Below are 21270 nucleotides of genomic sequence, written 5' to 3' on the forward strand. Positions count from 1 at the left end.
TTTATTTTACAGAACAACAGTAAAATTACAATACTAACATTTATGAATGTTGATAAGAGTTCTTGCTTTTTCTCAACTTTTATTTTGGCGGAAACGCGCAAGAAGACCTCAATGCTTATTTTTGTTCACAACAGATTTATAAATGAGTCATTACAAATACGTTGTACGTATCGCATTGTCACATGACTTGTAAAAATTCATAAAAATGTGACTGAGCAACTGACGACTGTATCTGCGCAGAATTTCCACGCGCTTTGGACTTTGAACCTTGGTTAACAAGCAGATCCGCGGCGAGTTCGTGCAGCGCTGGCAGAATACATGCAATGCGCGCGTGTATTAGAAAACATAACGTTCTGCAGTTTATTTACTAATTGTTTAAAGAGGTCATATGATGCCCATTTTCCACAAGTTGATATGATTCTTTAGGGTCTTAATGAAAAGTCTGTAACATAGTGACAACAGATTTATAAATGAGTCTCATTACGAATATGTCGTACGTATCGCATTGTCACTTGCCTTGTAAAAATTCATAAAAATGTGACTGAGCAACTGACGACTGTATCTGCGCAGAATTTCCACGCGCTTTGGACTTTGAACCCTGGTTAACAAGCAGATCCGCGGCGAGTTCGTGCAGCGCTGGCAGAATACATGCAATGCGCGCGTGTATTAGAAAACATAACGTTCTGCAGTTTATTTACTAATTGTTTAAGGCCATTTCGTGATTTCAATCATCGTACAGTAACCAGCAACAATCACTCCTTCCTCTTCTCATTGAAGACATGCGATGCAGTCCTAAACGGTCTCTCGCTGTCGGTGCTTGTAATGATTTTGGGTCTTTCTCCGACAGTTTAAATGCTTCCACACTGCTGACGTGTGCTGCATAATAAAGAGTGCGTGCCTCTCACTCTGCGCTGGTTGCTATTTGATCGTGTCATATCATTGTTCGGTACAATTTATTCGGTCTTTTCGCTTATTAGCTTTTTTTGCTATTTTCGGCTGAATAATTTCGGTTGCCGAACTTTCGGTGCATCCCTAATATTATGCTTTGGAATGTTGTGAAGTAAAGTTTTCTAAAGAAAAACACTCTGATAAAGTACAGACACCTGAAAAGTACTTTTACAGCGGAGTAAAAATACTTCACTACTGTCCGCCTCTGCTCAGCACCCAGACCACATCAGACTCAACCTTGATTTCATTGGACTCTAGCACCTTGACGTGACAGATTGCTCGGCAAAGGACACAGAGCAAGTCAGGTCAACCTTATTCAATTTAGTGGTTTAGATAATACGATTTAGGTTCCTCCATGTGTAGCGTGCGTGTCAGTGGAGATAGATTGCAGTGGGTGAGGGCACAATTTTTTACACCCATTTAATTTCAAAAGATGGTTCACTTCATAAGAAGTATATTCATGCGTGTTCTTGTCTCTTCCTCTTCATTTGTCAGTATTTGGTCTTCTGAGCCATCACTGAACCATCACAGATTTGGCTTTTGGTTCAAGTTATATGTGCACATACATCTGTAACAGATTTGCCTTTGTGGCACTCGTTGTTTCTCATACTCTGTTTGTCTCTGGAGGCCAGAATGTCTGGCAGTGTGATTAATTAGCAAGCATGTTAGCTTTTCATATTCTTTGTTCCTGTTTACTCATAATCCATCCTCTCTCTATTACAAACAGTCCCAAACAATCAAAAGAGATACTCCAGAGGTTTAATGATGCGGTCTGACGCACCAATGTTTACAGCCATTGTCTTTTTGCTTTTTGTGTGTGTGTGTCTGTGACTTACTGGAACTACATGATAGCACTTGGGGTCACTGCTGACATTTAGGTCTTTAAAGAGCAAATTCCAGCTAGAGAGTTGAGTGAAGAGTGTGATTTGTCTCTGCTGATCTCCAGTGTCTGTCTGATGGCTATCATGAACTACACAGACTGACAAGAATACAAGTTGATTGAAGCAAAAAACCTGGGGAAGGAAACCTAGTGCCAGTATTGAATACACTAGAATGGACTGAAATGTCAAACAGATGTAATACTGGTTTAGGGAGCCAAGCGTTCAGTCATTCTGAAAATGATACTGGCTTCTAAATGTGGCTAGACTGATACTCCTTTGGTGTTTGGTTCACTGTAGTAATATTTTACACACTCCTCATGACCCACTGTATTTTGTGCTGACCTACACAGTTGTTCTTGTCAATTGTCAATGTAATTCTGCTATGCTGCATGTGTCAGCAAAGTACATCTGAATTTCAATGTGTTTATTTAGATTAATTTATCATGGGTCGCAAATTCTTCATTGGAACTGTTTAAAAACCTTTGTTTTTACTTAAGATTCATAATGTCCCTTGTACCGGTATGACTGTATACTGTGGCAAGCCTTTTATGCATCGCACATAATTAAGTCTCAACATTTAATGAAATTCCGCTTGGTCTTAAAGTCCATTTTGATTGAATGTATAAAACAAGTAGATATTTTGTTATGTTTTAAAGGAAAGTGTTAGGTTTAATATAGGGCTGTATATACTGTATAATTGTAGATTTATTAAAATACTGTGGTCACTATGGGTGAGATACTGTACATAAGTTACTAATATGAGCAGCTGACTACACTTACATCATCCAAAAATGGTACCTTGAAGGGTACAACAGCTTATAACTGGGGCAGTACCTAAACAACCTTAAAGGTACATCTTTTGTACTTTTTTGACAGTGAGCATAAAACAGTAAAGTTATCATTTGTTGTGTAAAAGCATTAAGTATGACCCCATCTCAAATGTCACCCTAAAAGCCCTCGTGATTGTCATCCAAATCCACATTTTATTGAACTAAAAAAGAAAATGTATAAGACTTTATAGGCCTTTAAAGTAATAGGCCTTAACACATTGAAAACTTGTATTAAGCTCATCTTTGTTATAGTTTTAGTATATTAAAATTTATTAAAATTTTATCCTCTGTTGTGTTGACAGACCAGACTTAATGCTTATTCTTATTATTATACATTATACTTATATTATACTTAATGTCTGTTACGATTAATGGCAGTCAGGATGGCCGTCCAGACCTTTCAATCTCTATTTGTTCAATTAAGTTTCCATATGCTGAAGCTAATAAAATCAATTGATCTATGAAGCTTGTGTTTGCCAAACTAAAGCTAAATAAAACCCATGGAAGTGAAACTCGTCTCATACAGTGCTACAGAAGAGTTCTTGTGAGTTCTTGCTCTCTTTAATGTTAGCTATTGTACCGACAGATGCTGTTAATTAGCTTTGTGCACAGCCCAGTAAGGGCCAAAGTGTATTGTTCTGAGTGTAATTAGCAGGATCATGCCTTTAGAATATGTATGACCTTGTGTCCCTAATTCCCACAAAGACATTCTCATTTCAAAGGCACAAGCTCCTTTAAACATTCACAATAGCAACTCTTATTGTCACCCTGATCCTCATTACTCGTTGTGCTCTTACCGTGTTGAACTAATCACCAGTCACTGCATGAAGACATTTAAAACATGATCTACTAATTCGTATCATCCATTCGATGCTTATCTTTATGAAAATAGTAAATTGTGGAGGCTGTACAGAAATGTTGTATCTTATCTGCAATAAACATGAGCAAAGTAATTTCTGTCATTACTAACATCACACTGCAGTGTCCACACAGATTATTTTCATTTAAATTTGAATCAAAGTAAAACTCTATGCTGTTTTTGTTGGTTTGCACACTGAACTGCTCATAAAACATAAAGGATTCCTTACATTTTTATATACTTGCTTGGGATACATTTCGGCTTTTATTTATTTATTAATTTAGTCATTCATTAAGTTATATCACCAATAAGTGGTATTTTACAACAAACTTGTCTTGTTGGTGATCCTATTTTTGGCTGCATGACATTGTGGTTTTCTGATTAAGACGGTTTGAATTAATGTTTTGTTTGACCTCAGATGAGAAAGAATGAAGAGTGTTTTGAGGGAGCAGGTTAGAATTGAGATTATATAAACTGACATCCAACCTCACTGTAATCAGATTTTGGGATTTGGTTCCCCATGGAGTTGAAAACGAATCCCGCTTTAATCCCTCCTCCTTTACCCGTCCTTCCCCCCTTTTTTCCGTCTGCCCTTCCTCCTGTTCTCGTCTTTCAGGCGGGCTGGAGACTGCCCCTCAGTGTGGGGGTGATGGTGCTATGCAGGGTCAGATAGCTCTGTGGACATGGTAATATTCGGTTAGCGCTAAACCCCCAATGAAAACTGCAGGAGGTTCAGCTTCTCTCCTCAGCTTTGCCTATAGAATATGTGCGAGATGTGACTTCTTAAAGAGTTTATGCTACCTAAAAACAAAAAACACTGGCTTGATTGCAGCACGAGACATCAGATTTTCCCCTAATGCCGGAGCAGTGCTGTCCAGAGCGGGAGTCACTCACTCAAAGCCTGGGAGGGAGTTTCCACGTGTGCGCGTGTGGTTTTGTGTGAGTCATTTTATCTTGTTTAAGTATGTGTCTTTCTATGGGAGCTGAGGTTGAGATCAGACAGACTGGATTCGTCTTGCATTTCAAAGCATTATAGATTAAAGCTTTTCCACAAAGGGAAGGGAAAGGTGTTTTTGTCTGTCTTTTTCATTCTTGCCTTTGTTGCCTCGAACTGGATTAAAGAAAAAACAAAAAACGGCTGCAGGTGTAGGCTTAGTGCCTTACTGCTGTTGCTGGGTAACTTTATCTTATTGCTGTCTGAATCATTTAGACTTCCTTTGCCTACAGTTCATTTTAAACTAAAGACTTCTACACAGGGCAGGTCTCTGATTGATTGAACTCTGGTCAGTGTGTTCAGATTGAATTGTCAGTATGTCAGTTAGATTTATGAGATGGAAAAATGTGCTTTTGGTGATTATCACAGAGTGTCAATATTTGTATTATGATGTTGAAATATTCCATCAGTTGACATTTGACGGGTGTCTTGAGTGCAGAGACATATGGTCATTGAGACTGCTTGGACAATCGATCTGTACTCAGTTATGCTGCGTGATATTGCAAACTGGCATTTGTTATCATAACATTTATGATATAAATTGCTAACAAGCTCTTGTTCTGTCCAGGCTGGACTATTGTAATGCTCTCTTGGCAGGTCTTCCAGCCACTTCTATCAAACCTCTACAATTAATCCAAAATGCCGCTGCAAGATTAATCTTTAATGAGCCGAAAAGAACACATGTCACACCTCTGTTCATCAATTTGCACTGGCTACCAGTAGCTGCTCGCATTAAATTCAAGGCATTAATGTTTGCCTACATAAACACCACTGGCTCTGCACCCATTTACCTAAATTCATTACTTCAGAGTTATGTGCCCTCTAGAAGCTTGCGTTCTGCAAGTGAACGGCGTATTATTGTGCCATCTCAAAGAGGCACAAAATCACTTTCACAGACTTTTTCATTAACTGTTCCCTCCTGGTGGACGTCTGCTAAATGACTAAATGTAAATGTAACATTTGAATGTATTATCGTAATCATAAACACATTGGTTTGTGGTGCAACTTCATTCTTCTAGTTATTAACCTATAGCAGCTAATGAAGTCTTGGACATTCACATAAATTAGTTTACTTTTGTGGTGCAAAATAAGATGAGATTTTTGGATTTTGCATTTGTTCTTTTGGATCTATAGACATGGTATTTCTGACTCCTCTCATGCTTCACTTCATGTATTTTTCAGTGAAGGTAAAGTCGTTATTTTATGCCTTTTTTTATATATTTATCCTTCATTTAGTCTTTCATTGAGCATGTTTATGTGCATACTGTTATGCTGATAACTACCAAAAATCTGCTTATTGAAATAAACCGTTGTACCAGTTTACATGCAAATTGATAACCCAGCAATGCAAATAAACAGAGTTTAAATGACTTTATTAAAAAATCAGTTTATTTCCCTGTGGTTACGTTAAAACATAAGCACATATGTTTTCTACTTGGAGTATTCAATTTGTTGAGTTGTGATGTTAAATAAATCATTAAAGACCCCAGAGTATTACAAGATGTTAGCAGGAAATGACGACAGACTCATGTTTAGCTATATTTTTTATAGTTTCTTGAGTCAAGGAAGAGTCTGAGCTTGCAATATATTTCCTCCTCCACTAGAGAGAAATACTCGCAGTGGCTGGATGCACTTAAATCTGTCATAAGGACGCTTTCCTTTCATGTATTACACATGCACACTTAATTAAATGCAGGTTTATATGCCAGGTGAAATCAGTCGGAAAGTGTCAATCGGTTTATGCTTAAGCTGTTTATAACTAGGACTGCACCCACACTAAAATTCTCTGCTGATACCAATGGCCATTTATTAACACCAGAATCCAAATTATAATCCCAGTCTAAAAAAAAGAGAAAATGTTTGTAAACAACTCGATTGCACATAGGGGAGTTTCCATAAAAACTTGTCTTTATATGTCAGATTTATATATTGGGGTGGGCGGGGGGGTGGTGGTAGAGGTGTGCCCGAAGCGTGAAACAAATTACGCGTTATACGGAGCCACTAAAAGGTTAGCTGCTTGCTAGCGGTAGCCTGTTGCATTACAGTACATGAAAGTTCACTTACCACATACACAGAGTAAGGAGAAATGTCTGATAGGATGATGGCGAATGATTTGCAGATCCTGAGCACTAATGACAAACATCTAAAAAATGTTGTCAAATGTGTGGTAAGTACTGCCACTCCATAGTATAGAGTCCTTGTGATCGTGAATCTCGAAAGTGAAAGTAAAATGAGAGCGCGCAATCGAAAGTGGTTTCAATAGCGACTCCCTGATGCCCGCAATTTATATACAGTCGCCTATACTTACCCAACGATATAATTGCGAGAAAAAGTACTGAAATATTTTTTATCCTCCCATCTCGTAGGCTATTTATTCCCTTTAGAGTTTCCGTAGTACACTTAATTTCCTTTCCGAACACGAAAATGGGATTTGGCGGATTGCGTGAGAGGGGGTGGTGGGGGAGGAATCACGATGTCAGCTTAACATCGTGATGTCTGTCAGCCATCGGCGATGGACGATGGTATCGTCTATCGGCCCAACCCTAAACTGAATGAAGGAAAAGTTAATATTGTTTGTCTCTTGAGTATTCATGTCTGTACCAGATGAATTGCTGGACTACCACTAATACTGCTATGAAAAATAATACTTTTTTACTACTAAAAACTCTGTTCCTCGGAAGTGTATTGGATGAAAGGCGCTTAAAATCATGTTTGGTGAAGGGAAACCCTGGCTTAAGCTACAGGTGATTCATAGGGTCAAATAGAACATGCATTAACAACTCTATTTTTTTCAATTGTGCTAAAGTGGGATTTCACAGATTATCGGCTGTTTTTAAACTATCCAAAATGCAGATATTTGCTGCTATCATCCAATATCATCCAATGGTATTATGAGAGGTAGCGTAGCCAGGCTTTATATATAATGCTGCAAATAACAACATAACATGAACCCTCTATATATGCTGCTTCAGATAGGGCCCCCGTTTTGCCCCCCTTAAGGACAAAAGTGAAATGCTATGCCTGTATCTAAACACTGTTCTCAGCTGCTGCTGTCAAGTCATGGGGATGGTAATATGATGAGGGAAAACATGAACTGGGGGCTGCATGTCTAATAATAAAGAATTCTCTTACGTAACAGCAGGACACTAACTGTGACAGAGAACGATATGATGGGGGAGTGACAGTGTTGGAGGCTCCATTAGGCTTCTGTTATGTTCTGCACGTAAATGATGTGCCTTTTGCATGGCCATGCTTTTGGTGCCAACTTAGCATTGGAGTTTGTTCCATCAGCTGTGCTTTCAAGGTTGAGCAGTTTATCGCATGAACCTTTTGGCATGTAAAGTTCTGTAAACACCTTGTTAACTTTTTTTACAGTCTTTATTGATTATAAACCACATTCAGTAGTCACTGAAATACTGTAATTTATGTTTCTGCTTACTCTTTCTGCTTGATTTTTTTTGTCAGCTGTAACCACCTAATTGTAAACCTATCTGTTCTATTGTTTAAAAGGAAAATTATCATTTTAATTCACAATTGCTTTACTGCAACAGGCTTGTTCGTCAAACTCAAACCTTATATTTCACTCTGTGTGTAAATGCAATAAGCATTTTCTTTCCTGAGCTGTTTCGTAGCAAACACTCTAATTGGCATTGATGTTAAGCAGTGAATTGGGAGGTCAAAGAGGGGAGATTTAGGCAAAGACAGATGTCCACTTAATTCCAGCCTTCAATCTGGACCTATATACATTTCTTCCAGGAAGCCTCAGCATTAATAATACAACACTTGATTTGCTTTCTCAGGCTATCTTTGAATCAAAGTTGAATGCAAGTTTGAGCCTTGCAGTTTCAGCTTGGTTTTTTTGTAGATAAGTTCTCATCACCAGGCTTGCCACCTTTACTTGCCACCACTGTGCTTTACAGTTGGGATTAGATTCCTATTATTGTACACAGTATGTTGTTTTATCCAAATGTAATGCTTCTCACTTAAAACCAAGACGTTTTGTGGACTCATGAGACCATAGAACATTTTTCCTTCAGTCCTCTGCATTATCCACATGGCCTTTGGCAAACGTTAAACAGCGAAATGAAATCTAAAATGTGATTTGCTGATTTTTCCTTCAAAGGAAAATTTAATAAATAACCTTCACAAAGGCCAACAAAGGTTTGTGTGTATAATCAGATTCTCTTTAGAATATACTGTAGGCTTTACATATGATTTCACAACTTTCTAGCACCACTGCATTATTGTATCGAGTATGAATTCATTGGTGATTGGGGAATGTTATAGTAAAGCACCAAAAAAAAAAAAGAAAGAAAAAATTGGTTGAATTGTTAGCTTAAACTGGAGAAACCGACAATAGGGGACTACTGTTCAAAAGTTTGGGGTCAGTACGTTTTTTTTTTTTTTTTTTTTTTTTTTTAGTTTTTGAAAGATGTCACCAAGACTAAATTTTTTTGGATCATACATACAAACAGTAATATTGTGAAATATTATTAAAATTTTTATTAACTGTTTTCTATTTGTAATATTTTAAAAAGTTTTATCATTTTTATCATTAAAGGGGTCATATGATGCGATTTAAATTTTTCCTTTCTCTTTGGAGTGTTACAAGCTCTTGGTGCATAAAGAAGATCTGTAAAGTTGCAAAGACTAAAGTCTCAAATCCAAAGAGATATTCTTTATAAAAGTTCAGAGTCAGCCACACCTACCTAAAACGGCTCGTTCTAACACGCCCCCACATGTCTACCTCACTATGTGGGAAGATTTGCATAACGCCGCCCAAATGTTCACGCAAAGAAAGAAGGCGTAACTTTTATTCTCACTGTAGTTTTGACGCTGCAGCCATGTCGTGAAGACGCTGTGTGCTTCGTTGTGAAAGCGAAACTACTTTGTTTGGTCTTCCAAAAGAGGACGATATGCCTTCGTCATGCCTAGAGCTGATCTGTGCTGGTCGCTGAGGGAATACATCAACTTAGAAACAATAATGTACAGTATGTGGAAAATAATGTGTTTTTTTTTACTTTAAACCGCATAAACACATTTCATTAAACCAAATACACAAAATAATGTTCTTTTTAGCAGCATCATATGACCCCTTTAAGTAATTTCTCTAGTCTTGAGTGTCACATGATCCTTCAGAGTTCATTTTAATGTGCTGATTTAGTGCTCAAGAAACATTTCTTATTATTTTCACAGTTGAAAACAATTGTGCTGCTTCATCTTTTTTAAAAATTTTTTTTTTATAAGATGTTCAAGAGAACATGTGAAATGTGAAATAGAATTGTGTAACAATGTCAAATACTTTTTTAAAATTTTTTATTCCTTGCTGTAAAAGTATTAATTTCTTTCAAAGCAAACAATCAAACAAAAAAATTGGTTAGGCTATATTTTATTTTAAGGTGTCCGTGTTACAGTGTAATTATTGAGTGAGTAATATTAATTAACTACATGTACTTACTATATGGTTAGGAATAGGGTTTGGCATATGGTTACTTGCATGTAATTATGTATAATTTATTGGTATTACAATAGTAAGTACATGTAACATGTGAAACAAGGACACAGTTAAATAAAGTGTTACCAAAAAAATCTAACTGACCTTAAACTTTTTAATGGTAGTGTACATGTTACTTTTGAAATAAACTTGCAAAATGCAGTGTGTTGCACTCAGCTCTCTGTAATTCTCCAGTGATCTCTGGAAATCACCTGATGAAATCACTTGATCTCCTGCTAAAGCTAATGAGGATTTAACCTCTCTTAACTATGTTACAGCATCACTTGGCTTGTTTAAAGCTGTTCTTGAAAAAGTGTAGAACACTGTTTTCTTAAAGAGATAGTTTACCCAAAAATAATGTTGTTATAAATCTGTATGACGTTCTTTCTTCTGTTGAATATTAAAAATATATTAAATATAAAAAATATATATTTTGAGATTTTTTTTGGCTTGTTTGTTTGTTTTTGTCACTCTTTTTGTTACCAACATTCTTTAACATCTTTTTTTTGTGCTTCACCAAATTAAATTCATGTAGTCTTAGAATGGCATTAAAGTGATTAAATAGCAGAATTTTCATTTTGGGTGGTTACAGACTGGGAGAGAACTGTAAGGATGTGTAGTATGGTTAGTATGGTCATGTGGATAGTACTGGGAGAAAATTCTGACCACAGCTTTTAGTATCCAGCTCGAAGCTTTTTTTAGCAGTGCAGACCAAAAACCTTGTTGGAATTTGTATGTCAAAAATAAATAGCGAATTAAGTGAAATCTGTTTGGAAAATGTTCCCAACTGACAGAGCGAGATGTAAAAACTCTGGAGATACTAGTGGCTCTTTCAGGAGTCACTGATTTAAAGGTTAAATTCAAAGGTTTTCTGAGGTTATTTTTTAAAGAGTCATGAACTGCCTCTGTTTTTTTTATTTTGTACTGTTCTCTGAGGTTCACTTATAATGTTATCAAAAAACATAATTTAGAAATAATAGGCTATTTGCTGCCTTGTTTTTGACCCCTCTCATCGTAATGCTCTGTTTGAAAAGGTGTGGCGGATCGTAGACTCCGAAGTAAACGCCCACTGCTATGATTGGCTTGTGTATGTTTGACAGTCTATGTACTTCACAGATGGACTCTGCTGTGATTTAGGTTAAAAACGCATAAATACTCAATACATATCAAACGATCTGTTTAACAGCCAAAGCAATAGTGATCCCGTAATAAAAACAGTCACTCACACTCACATCTTGTTTTCTTTACAGCCATCTTTATCGTTTGGTTTCTGCGTAGACCTCTCTTAGCATTCGCCTCTCTCGTAAACACTACATGTGCACATTGAATAGGTGGGAGGGGCTAAACAGACAGTGATGTCGATCATCTTCTACGGAGGCGGTGCTTATCCACACTATTACATCATAGAGTAGAACAGGGGTGCCCAAACTCGGTCCTGGAGGGCCGGGTCCTGCAGAGTTTAGCTCCAACTCGCCTCAACACACCTGCCTTCAAGTTTCTAGTATGCCTATAAGAGCTTGATTAGCTGGTTCAGGTGTGTTTAATTGGGGTTGGAGCTAAACTCTTCAGGACACCGGCCCTCCAGGACCGATTTTGGGCACCCCTGGAGTAGAACATTCCTCAAGCTGTCATTTTGGCAGACTGCCTTCAATATTAACTGTTTTTAGACTAATGACAAAGTTTTGAGTTCTGAAACTTACAGGATGTTTTTATAGTACAATTACCTCTTATTTGTCAAAAGATCAAGGGAATATTAGTTTCTCAGTTCATGACCCCTCTAAATCTTAACACATTACAATATGTTAACTGCATTTCCTAAGATTTTGGAATCTGTTCATTTCATATTTAGCTGTATTGTGAACAGTTTTCACCTTTTAAAACTAACTGATGTGATTCTAAGACCAGTATGTTTTTTTTTGTCCCACAGATAACCATAAAACAGTTGAACTGAAACAGAAGGACAGAATGGTGACTATGCAGACAACAAGGCCATAACAGGCCTAACTACCTTGGTAAGTCCGTACACTGCTGTTTATTGCTGCCATGTGCCCCATGGCTTGCTTTACAATGTACTTTACTGGACAATCTCAGTCACTTGTTGCAGACTCTTAACTAAACTCATTACTAAATCAGAATCAAAATACGCAGTATTCATAGTCCATAAGAACTGTATTTAAAACAGGGGTCTCCAAATCTGTTCCTTGAGGGCTACCTTCCTGCAGACTTCAGTCAGAGATTGGGAGATGGGAGATGAGAGGGTCTGTATTACTTACTATTGGAGAAAGTGGAATGGTCAACTTGGATCACGTGTGCCTTAATAACCAATCACATTACAGCCTTGACGCCGCTGAATTTCAATCAGAGTTGTGCGACACTAGGAACGAATGAGAAATGCTTTAAGCTGAATCACACCTGTTGCAAAAAGTCAGTGACTTTTCTTATAAAACGGAATTTTTATTGATGTAAACTCTAAAAATAGTTCAATCCAAAAGTATTGTTTAGTGTAAAACATGTTGATGATTAGCCGATAGGCTCTCGATTCATTAAAGAAGTTGTTTCCTCTAAAAAGCTGTTTATTCAGCATAGTGAAGTTCTCTGTTCTCCTTTCCCACGTACTGCCAAAGCAGAAGCATTAGCATTAGCCGTTACGCTTTTTTGGCTAAAGGTTGCAGGCTTGCCTTCTAGTGGCTTTGCTTAAGTTCCAACCCTGCTCCAACACACCTGCCTGTAATTATCAAGCTACCCCAAACACCTTGATTAGCTGCTTCAAGTGTGTTTGATTGGGGTTGGAGCTGAACTCTGTGGGACTGTAGCCCTCAAGGAGCAGGGTTGGTGACCCCTGATTTAAAAGAATTACCATACTGTAGCTTTTACTTTGAGATCAATGATAAATTGTCTCCATAAGGGTAAGCATTGCATGTCACTGACAGAATCATTTTCTTGCTCTTCTAGATCCGGGATGGGAAACTCTGAGAGCCAGTATAGCATCCAGGGTTCTAGAAGCAATAGTTTTATCATTCCTGGTAGACAGAAACCCTATTCTTTCAAGGGCCACTCTGCCAAAGAAGACATTTTATCACCTCTAGGCTTTTGGAATGCTGGTTCAGGATACTCTGGATTGAAGCCCAGAAACATAGGTCGTAGCTCCTCCCCATCAAAGAGCAACCGCACCTTTATGTCCCGCCAATATGACTACATCACCCATAAACTAAAGAGTGGTGCCAATAGTCAGTGGAATGGGGTTTCTGAGGACTTGCTGCCTGGTGGCTGCTTGACATTGCCTTCTGAAAATGGCTGCTTGTATGGTAGTCACAAGGAGAAAGGGAACCCTAGTTATGCTGTTAACACAATGAAGACACTAGAGAAAAGTTCCAGGCTTGCGGAAATGGAGGATCAGAGCAGCCCCAGGGTCGTTATAAAGAAAGATGGTAGTGTACGAGTAGAATTCAACAACAGTTCCAACAGCTCTCTTATTTTGGATGATTGCACTGGACCAGTTCAGCTCCTCAAGTTTTCTCCAACCTTAGAGTCCAATTCTTGCGTATCTGGTGTAACACCGTCATTAGAAGCCCATTTTGGAGCTCCACAGGCAGTTGCCAGCTTCAAGAGCAGTAAAGGTAGCTCTCTGAGCTCAGATGGCTCCTTGTACGACTTGCCCTGGGGGACTAGTGTTGAACTTCATGATTCAGACAATGGATCCCCTAACAGCCAAAGTATTTCAACAAAAGTGGGTTTTCTTGCTGAGCAGTTGCCTGCCATTACTACAGCTGACCTCTACAGGGATCCCAGATTTGCTGCCACCTTCCCCACGGTTAAGGATTTGCAGTTTTCAAATAATAGCCATTTAAAGCACAGGTCCTCCTTTGTGTCTGTGATGGAGGAACTTGGGTCAGAGGGCGGCCCGGAGGAAAAGCAATATTCTTCCTTCACCTTACCTAGCCAGAAAACAAAGCCTTTTCTAGACAATAATGGAAAGAAAGTGTCCATCAGGAACAGATTTAGGCGTATTAGTGACTGGACTGGAAGTTTGACCAGGAAAAAATGGAAGTTTCAGGTAAGGACAATTTTTTTGGTTGGTTGTTTCCATTTCCATTTCATGTTCATTCCATTTTATTTTATTTAAAAAGTTGGATGATGTAATTGGAACCCAATTTGTCAACTCCTGTCTACAGTTCCTTTTTAAAATCAGTCTTATATTGTTAGTGGTGCTTGTTGAGGCAAGCATTGCCATTACTATTGCTCACTCTCAGTTCTAAGAATTGCAAAAAACGGTATCTTGTATAAGATTTGTCAGTAAACGGGCATTGTTATGATTAGCTGACAGCATCTCTCTCTCCCTGTAACCTCACTGCTCATCCTTACTGGGTGGGTTATGAAAGTGATATTGTAAACATTGTCCCAAATGCCACACTTAATGTGCACTTGCGGTCCTGTGAACTCACAATGGCCGATTTTGGTATTTGTTAGGGCTGCACGATAAATCGCATGCGATATTTAACGCGCATCTTATCAGTAAAGCTGGTTCTGTAATCAGCGGTAAATCTCCATCACCTGCGGGCTTTCACATTGAGCAGCATTACACTGACGAGCTGCGCAAAAAATCGTGCGAATATGAACGTGGTTTTGCGCAGCTCGTCAGTGAACAACGGCTCTGTGTAAACCGGCTTTACTGACAAGATGCGCGTTAAATATCGCATGCGATTTATCGTGCAGCCCTAGTATTTGTGCTGTGGATGTGAATGATTCCTGAAATTGTGTTGCTTGTTGAGGATAGTGTCATAGTACAAGCAATCTGACTTGCTATTTTCGCCTAAAACTTTTAAGGAAAATGCTTAAGGACAAGATACGAATTAACACGGATTATTATCAATCATCAAAAGAGACACTGTCATTGGTTTCAAGGTAGTCACTTACTAACTGTTCATGTTAAAGTAATACTGTTAGTATGTACAAAGTAACAGCATGCATGATTGCTTAACACACTATTTTAAATGTTCCTTATAGTTCTGCCATCACAATGCAGTAATTCCCTACACTCGCATCTTAACTATAGCGCATGAGCTCAAAATGGGCCTAAAATGCTAAATATTAAGCCTAATTAAGGATGGTAAAGATTAATTTCCAAAAGCATAAAATACTAAATAACATTTGAAAAGCTATAATTACTGGAAACAATATATTTTCTCATACCACCACTCACATTTTCTTTTCTTTTTTTTTTTGTTGTTGTAATTTTTAGCCACATGCCTTATATAAGTGCAAGAATGACTGATGAGTGCAAGCATCAGTCCGTTGGGTTATTGACTGTTGTTACTTGTGCCAGGTGCCGCTGTGGGCATTATTGTTTTACCAGGAACACATGTAGGGCACAATATTGAAATCTACACCATGCCAGTTCAATGAGACAAGGAACCCATGGGGCTCTAACAAATGAATATCAGGATACATTGGAGCTGAAAAAATGCAAAAGAAATGTTTAGGTTTAGTGCTCTGAAGATGACAGGACGATGTATTCCTCACAAAGGCAGTGTCTGGCATTTGGTGGGTACCAAAAGAAAGCATGGGATAAACGCTGTGGTGTTGAAGAAAACGAGGAGTTGATTCATTAAAGATTGCATCGGAGGAAAACCAATGATGAGTACCTCATCTTATAAAATAAGTGGATATAGTATTTCTGCTCTCTGTTTACACTGTTTACAAGTTTTAGTAGCTAATTAGCAATGTGTCTTTTGACGTCGTCTTTTGTGATTTCATGTGTGTGAAAATTTTTAACCATCAGTGAGACATTCCTGTTGTTTGGCTTTTATGCTGCATTTAATGGGAAAGAGTGGAATACTCTTTGATGTTTTCTGTGGAGTCCGTGTCTGTGGAAGGTTTTGCAAACAAGCATTACTCTGCTATTACTCACTTTAGACTTATAATATGATATGATACAGTCTAGTTCTTCTTTGAGTAATTTAAAGCGGCTGTGCTTTCTTCTGCTCACATCAGAAGAAAGCAGTGACTTATTTTTAAACTAAAGACATTTTAAGTAGTCATTTTTTTGTAAATCAGGATGCAGTCATGAAATGTGATTTTAAAGTCATTTCAGTTACCTTGTATTGTTTTACATCTGTAGGCATTTATGTAGACATGGAATAGTTATGCTAACATGCTAATGATGCTAATAAATTATAATGCAGTTTTTCATTGTAGACTGCGGAGATCCACAATACTCCTTTTAACTGTGAATGTTTGAATGAACCCAGTGATCAGATTTTCATTTAGGGCATAATAATAAAATCTTTAACAAAGAATGCATTACATTTTACTCTCTGCGTGAGGTTGCCTTACCATGCAAGAAAACTGCACTGTTTTAGTTACATTTTCTTAACTTCTTTACTTTGTGACTAGAGGAAGTGGAAGTGTTAAGTCTGAGTGGTACTGGTGAAACAGATGACAAAAGGACTTCTAAAGACCCTGCCAATACCTCATTAAAACTGCGTTGTGGATTTTCTCCCCAGTATGATGATCATTCTATGAATTCTATTCATTATATGAAGGCTAGAGAATGGCTTTCCTTAAAATTGATATGAAAAAAAGTTCTGGCACAAAATTCCTGGAAATCGTGCCCTTTTATACTAATTACTGTGACATGAGCTGAAACGGGACGTTCCATATACAGTATTAAACTGATGCAAATATATTATAGGGAATGAAAGATAGGGAGTTTTATTTTGCCACACACTTTCCCATTAATGACCTGGAATGTTTGCTGAATAAAGATTTGGCTCTGGACAGTGTGTGCGGTTTATACCATATTTATTATGACTTCAGTGAAAATCAGATCACATTTTATGAGAATGTTGTGCTGTCAGGTTAATCATAATCATAACTGTGAAACCCATCTAAAATGTATTATGAACCAGTCCAAGAAACACACACTTACAGTTTGACAGCCACAAAGACCTTTTGGTAGAACTGAGATATACACTGACCAACTGCTAGTTCCCTGGTAATCACTAATCACTGGACGGCTTCAAACTGGATATGCATAATAATGTGGCCATGTAACTTGTTAATTAAACTTTTGCAGTTATTGTTAAAAAATATTGAAGTTTACATTAAAATCTCCACTGAATGCCAGACATCAGCTGTAGTTTTACACAGAGTGTTGTTGGCACATCTGAACCCTTGTGTAATTAGTGTCAGCTGCTGGATATGTGTAGTCTTTGAAGAAAGATTGATGCTCTTAATGAGATTTTTCTAATGACACTCCTTTAAAGAACATACTGTGCTTTCCATGGTGAATGAGGAATGGGGTAAAGAGGTGTGCCCATGGCTTTCATTTTCCCAAAATTTGTGTAGCATTATGGCGATTAAACTTGCGTTTACTGTCATACACCAGCGATAACTGACTTGTTATTTTGTTTTAGTTTTCGTATTAGAGGTTGTTGCTAAGGCGTTATTTTTGCTCAAGTTTCTGTCCCTAAGTATTAAAGGGGTCATATGATGCGATTTCAATTTTTCCTTTCTCTTTGGAGTGTTACAAGCTCTTGGTGCATAAAGAAGATCTGTAAAGTTGCAAAAACTAAAGTCTCAAATCCAAAGAGATATTCTTTATAAAAGTTGAGTCAACCACGCCTACCTAAAACGGCTCGTTCTAACACGCCCCCACATGTCTACGTCACGATGTGGGAAGATTTGCATAAAATGTTCACGCAAAGAAAGAAGGTGTAACTTTTATTCTCGCTGTCGTATTGTTGCTGCCGCCATGTCGTGAAGACACTGTGTGGTTCGCCTGATCCTGGGAGAGTAGACTACAATGCCAGCTGTTCTGACTCACAGGCTATAAGTACGTTTTCATATTTAAAGAATTTGCCACTGACTATTCAACGCAAGTTTTGAGCAGTGTAGAGTAGCACTTGTTGTTTGTCATTTCTCCGATCACAAATGTAGACATTGTTTTATGTTTACTTGGCGCGATGCAATGCAACGCGTAAAAAGACAGTATAAGTCATTATAATCCGTAATTATGTCCCCACTGGATGCAGGCCAATCACAGCACACCTCGCTTTTCAGAACGGTGAGCATTGTAAAAATCGACGCATTTCAGAAAGGCGGGGCATAGAGGAGAAACAATAATGTACAGTATGTGAGGTTTTCTGAACCTTAAACCGCATAAATACATTTCATTACACCAAATACACAAAATAATGTTCTTTTTAGCAACATCATATGACCCCTTTAAAGTATCTTGTTGCATATAATTTGTGACCCTGGACCACAAAACCAGTCATAAGCAGCACGGGTATATTTGTTAGCAATAGCCAACAATACATTGTATGGGTCAAAATTATAGATGTTTATTTTATGCCAAAAATCATTGGGATATTAAGTAAAGATCATGTTCTATTTGTGGCAATAGCCAACAATAAATTGTATGGGTCAAAATTATCAATTTTTCTTTTATGCCAAAAATCATTAGTATATTAAGTAAAGATCATGTTCCATGAAGATATTTAGCAAATTTCCTACCAAAAATATATCCAAACATAATTTTTGAATATATATGCATTAAGAACTTCATTTGGACAACTTTAAATGCGATTTTCTCATTATTTTGATTTTTTTTCACCCTCAGATTCCAGATTTTCAAATGTCTTCTAACAAACCATACATCAGTGGAAAGCTTATTTATATAATTCTCAATTTCAAATAAATTGACCCTTATGACTGATTTTGTGGTCCAGGGTCACATTTATTGCATAACATTTGTGCTATGACCTGAGATATAAAACTCCATAACCAGTAGCACAAATGGTGTGAGTAATATTTAAAAGTCTCAGATCATTCATATTTGCAATGGTCTCGGTCGAAAAAAAAAAAAAATCACATAGACTTGAAGGAGGTGAAGGAATAGTGCTAAAAACCACTTGGAACACCAAGAAACGAATAGCAACAAAACACTGGGAACTTTAGCATTAATGAACAATGCTTGCATTTTCTTTTGAATATAAAAAAAATAATAATAATAAATAAATGTAAAAAAAATATTTTGAATGAAATGACCCAGATTGCAAAAATGGATGAGTTTATTATAGTGGTTTTAAAAAATTATATTTTGATGGTCACAAGTAAACACAAATTCTTACAATATTTCTCCTTTGCTGTTGTTGTAGGAGCCGAGATATAATGAGCCCGTCGATTGCTTTGATAGTGGTGTGGATGGCCTCACTGCCGATACCAGTTCTCCCTCTCAGGTCTCCAGCTTTCTGACGGTTCCACACGGCATGCCTCAAACCCGCTCTCACTCTTTGTCACTGAATACCCGCAGCGGCTCTGCCGGTGCCCTTCATTTGGGTACCGATGTTTTGCGGCAGAACATCTACAAGAACTTCATGAGGGAGCTGAAGACCGGTCGGCCTCCAGCAGAAGGTGGACGAGAAGATTGGCGCGAGAGCTCCTCAGAAGAAACCGAGAGCAGTAGTCAAGAAGTCCTCGGAGGTCTAGAGCAGCTGGACTTGCTGTTTGAGAAAGAAAAGGGTGTAGTTAGGCGGGCCGGATGGCTCTCCTTCAAGCCATTGCTTACTGTACACAAGGACCGCAAATTAGAGCTAGTGGGCCGTCGAAAATGGAAACAATTCTGGGTCACTCTAAAGGGTAAGTATGCCATGATTACTATAACGGCCAATGTGATTTACTGTGCCACTCACCTTTGTGTAGTAAGAACACACAATGACTGCTTAAAGTGACCAGTGATGACCAAATTATATATATTTTTTTTCTTGTAGGCTGCACAATGCTGTTCTATGAGACCTATGGAAAAGCCTCTTCAGATCCAGAGTCTCCATGCTATGCCTTGTTAGCAGAGGATGGTGTAGTCCAGGCAGTTCCTGAGCACCCCAAGAAAGAGAATGTGTTCTGCCTCAGTAATGCCTATGGTGATGTCTACCTTTTTCAGGTAAGTTGAAAACCTGAGCTTACAAACTAATGGCCACTTCACGCTGAAAGCATAGCAGAGCCACACAGAAGCTGCATGTGTACAGAGCGGGAACAGTTAACCGGCAGCATTTCTAGAGCACAACTTATTGATTGTGTAGTCTTCCGGTCACTGTCAGTCGATGACATGCCTTTGTTTAAGTTTGCAGTGTAAGCTTCTGTCATGTAAGTGTAGTTTAATTTATGATATACTTTAAATTGGTTTAACAAATTGTTTAACTTAACTTTTGTGTTGTTTGCAGCTCAAATGTGTTTTTGTTTGATTGATGCTACTAACTGTGAAATGAGACTCCAGTATAGTCAACTGTTCTTTATAAAACGGATAGTTCTGGTCCTTGATTCTGATTGGCTGAGCCACGTTCTAAGCTGTTGTAAATTACTCTACAAACATACACCTTTGTTTACGTTTGTGTGTTGCTCGGCAACCACAACTGATTCTGAGGAACTACATTGATTGGTGGAAGAATAATGTTTTTATTAATATCATTACACTTTATTTGCTCTGTTTTATTTTGTGAGACCTTACTACGTATATGGAATTACCGTTTTATAAAAGCAATAAGCCCCGTGAAGCCATGGTTTTACAGTGAATTTATAACAGCTAAGGGGGTTTTAGTTACTCTGCTTCGCGTCGTACCTAATAACGCCCCTTAGCTGTTATAAATTCACTGTAAACCACGGCTTCTTGGGGCTTATTACTTTAGTATAGTGTCAGGCCACTGAGTACCAGCCACTTGCTTGCTGTTGTAAAACTGACTGGTGCAGAGAACATGAAGATTGATTGATTGATTAGTTATGGATGGATATGGATTTTTCTTCTTAGTGAAAGCACTGACATTTTTATGTTCTAAAGCCAATAAAATTGCTATAATTTCTGACTTAGTCAACCAGACAGACTCTGTTGATTCCAAATGCTGATTAGTGCAGTGTGACAGAATTTAGTATTATAAATAAAAGAAACATTGCACACATTACTTGTCAATAAGGTGATGCTAACGACCTTATGATATCAAGCATAAACATAAATGGATAGTTCACCCAAAAATACAAAAATTCTGTCATCATTTACTCACTCAAGTTCCAATTTCTTCTGCCGAAAACAAAAGAAGATATTTTGAAGTATGTGGGTAACTAAACAGTTGCTGGTTGCCCCATTGACTTCTATAGTATTTTTTTCCCATACTACAGAAGTCTATGGGAGCAGCAACTGCTTGGTTACCCACATTCTTCAAAATATCTTCTTTTGTGATTAGTAGAAAAAAAGTCATGCAGGTTTGGAACCA

The 21270-nt window shown here is 37.8% G+C and overlaps 1 protein-coding gene across 5 annotated transcripts in view; it reads left to right on the forward strand.

Annotated features, from left to right (window-relative positions):
- Window positions 1-21270, forward strand: part of tiam2a (TIAM Rac1 associated GEF 2a) — an 82358-nt gene that overhangs the window by 13855 nt on the left and 47233 nt on the right. For 4 of the 5 annotated variants that reach the window (XM_016475874.1, XM_016475877.1, XM_016475878.1 and 1 more), the window contains exons 2-5: window positions 11934-12018; window positions 12959-14060; window positions 19168-19648; window positions 19780-19949. In XM_016475874.1, coding sequence (XP_016331360.1) covers window positions 12966-14060; window positions 19168-19648; window positions 19780-19949 — 1746 coding nt within the window. In that variant the 5' untranslated portion in view covers window positions 11934-12018; window positions 12959-12965. Of the gene's footprint in view, window positions 1-4173; window positions 4458-11933; window positions 12019-12958; window positions 14061-19167; window positions 19649-19779; window positions 19950-21270 lie in introns of those variants that run through there. The other variant, XM_016475875.1, reaches the window with a different exon arrangement.

The sequence above is a fragment of the Sinocyclocheilus anshuiensis genome, unplaced genomic scaffold, assembly GCF_001515605.1.
Source record: "Sinocyclocheilus anshuiensis isolate Anshui unplaced genomic scaffold, SAMN03320099.WGS_v1.1 scaffold1290, whole genome shotgun sequence".
Lineage (NCBI taxonomy): Eukaryota > Metazoa > Chordata > Actinopteri > Cypriniformes > Cyprinidae > Sinocyclocheilus > Sinocyclocheilus anshuiensis.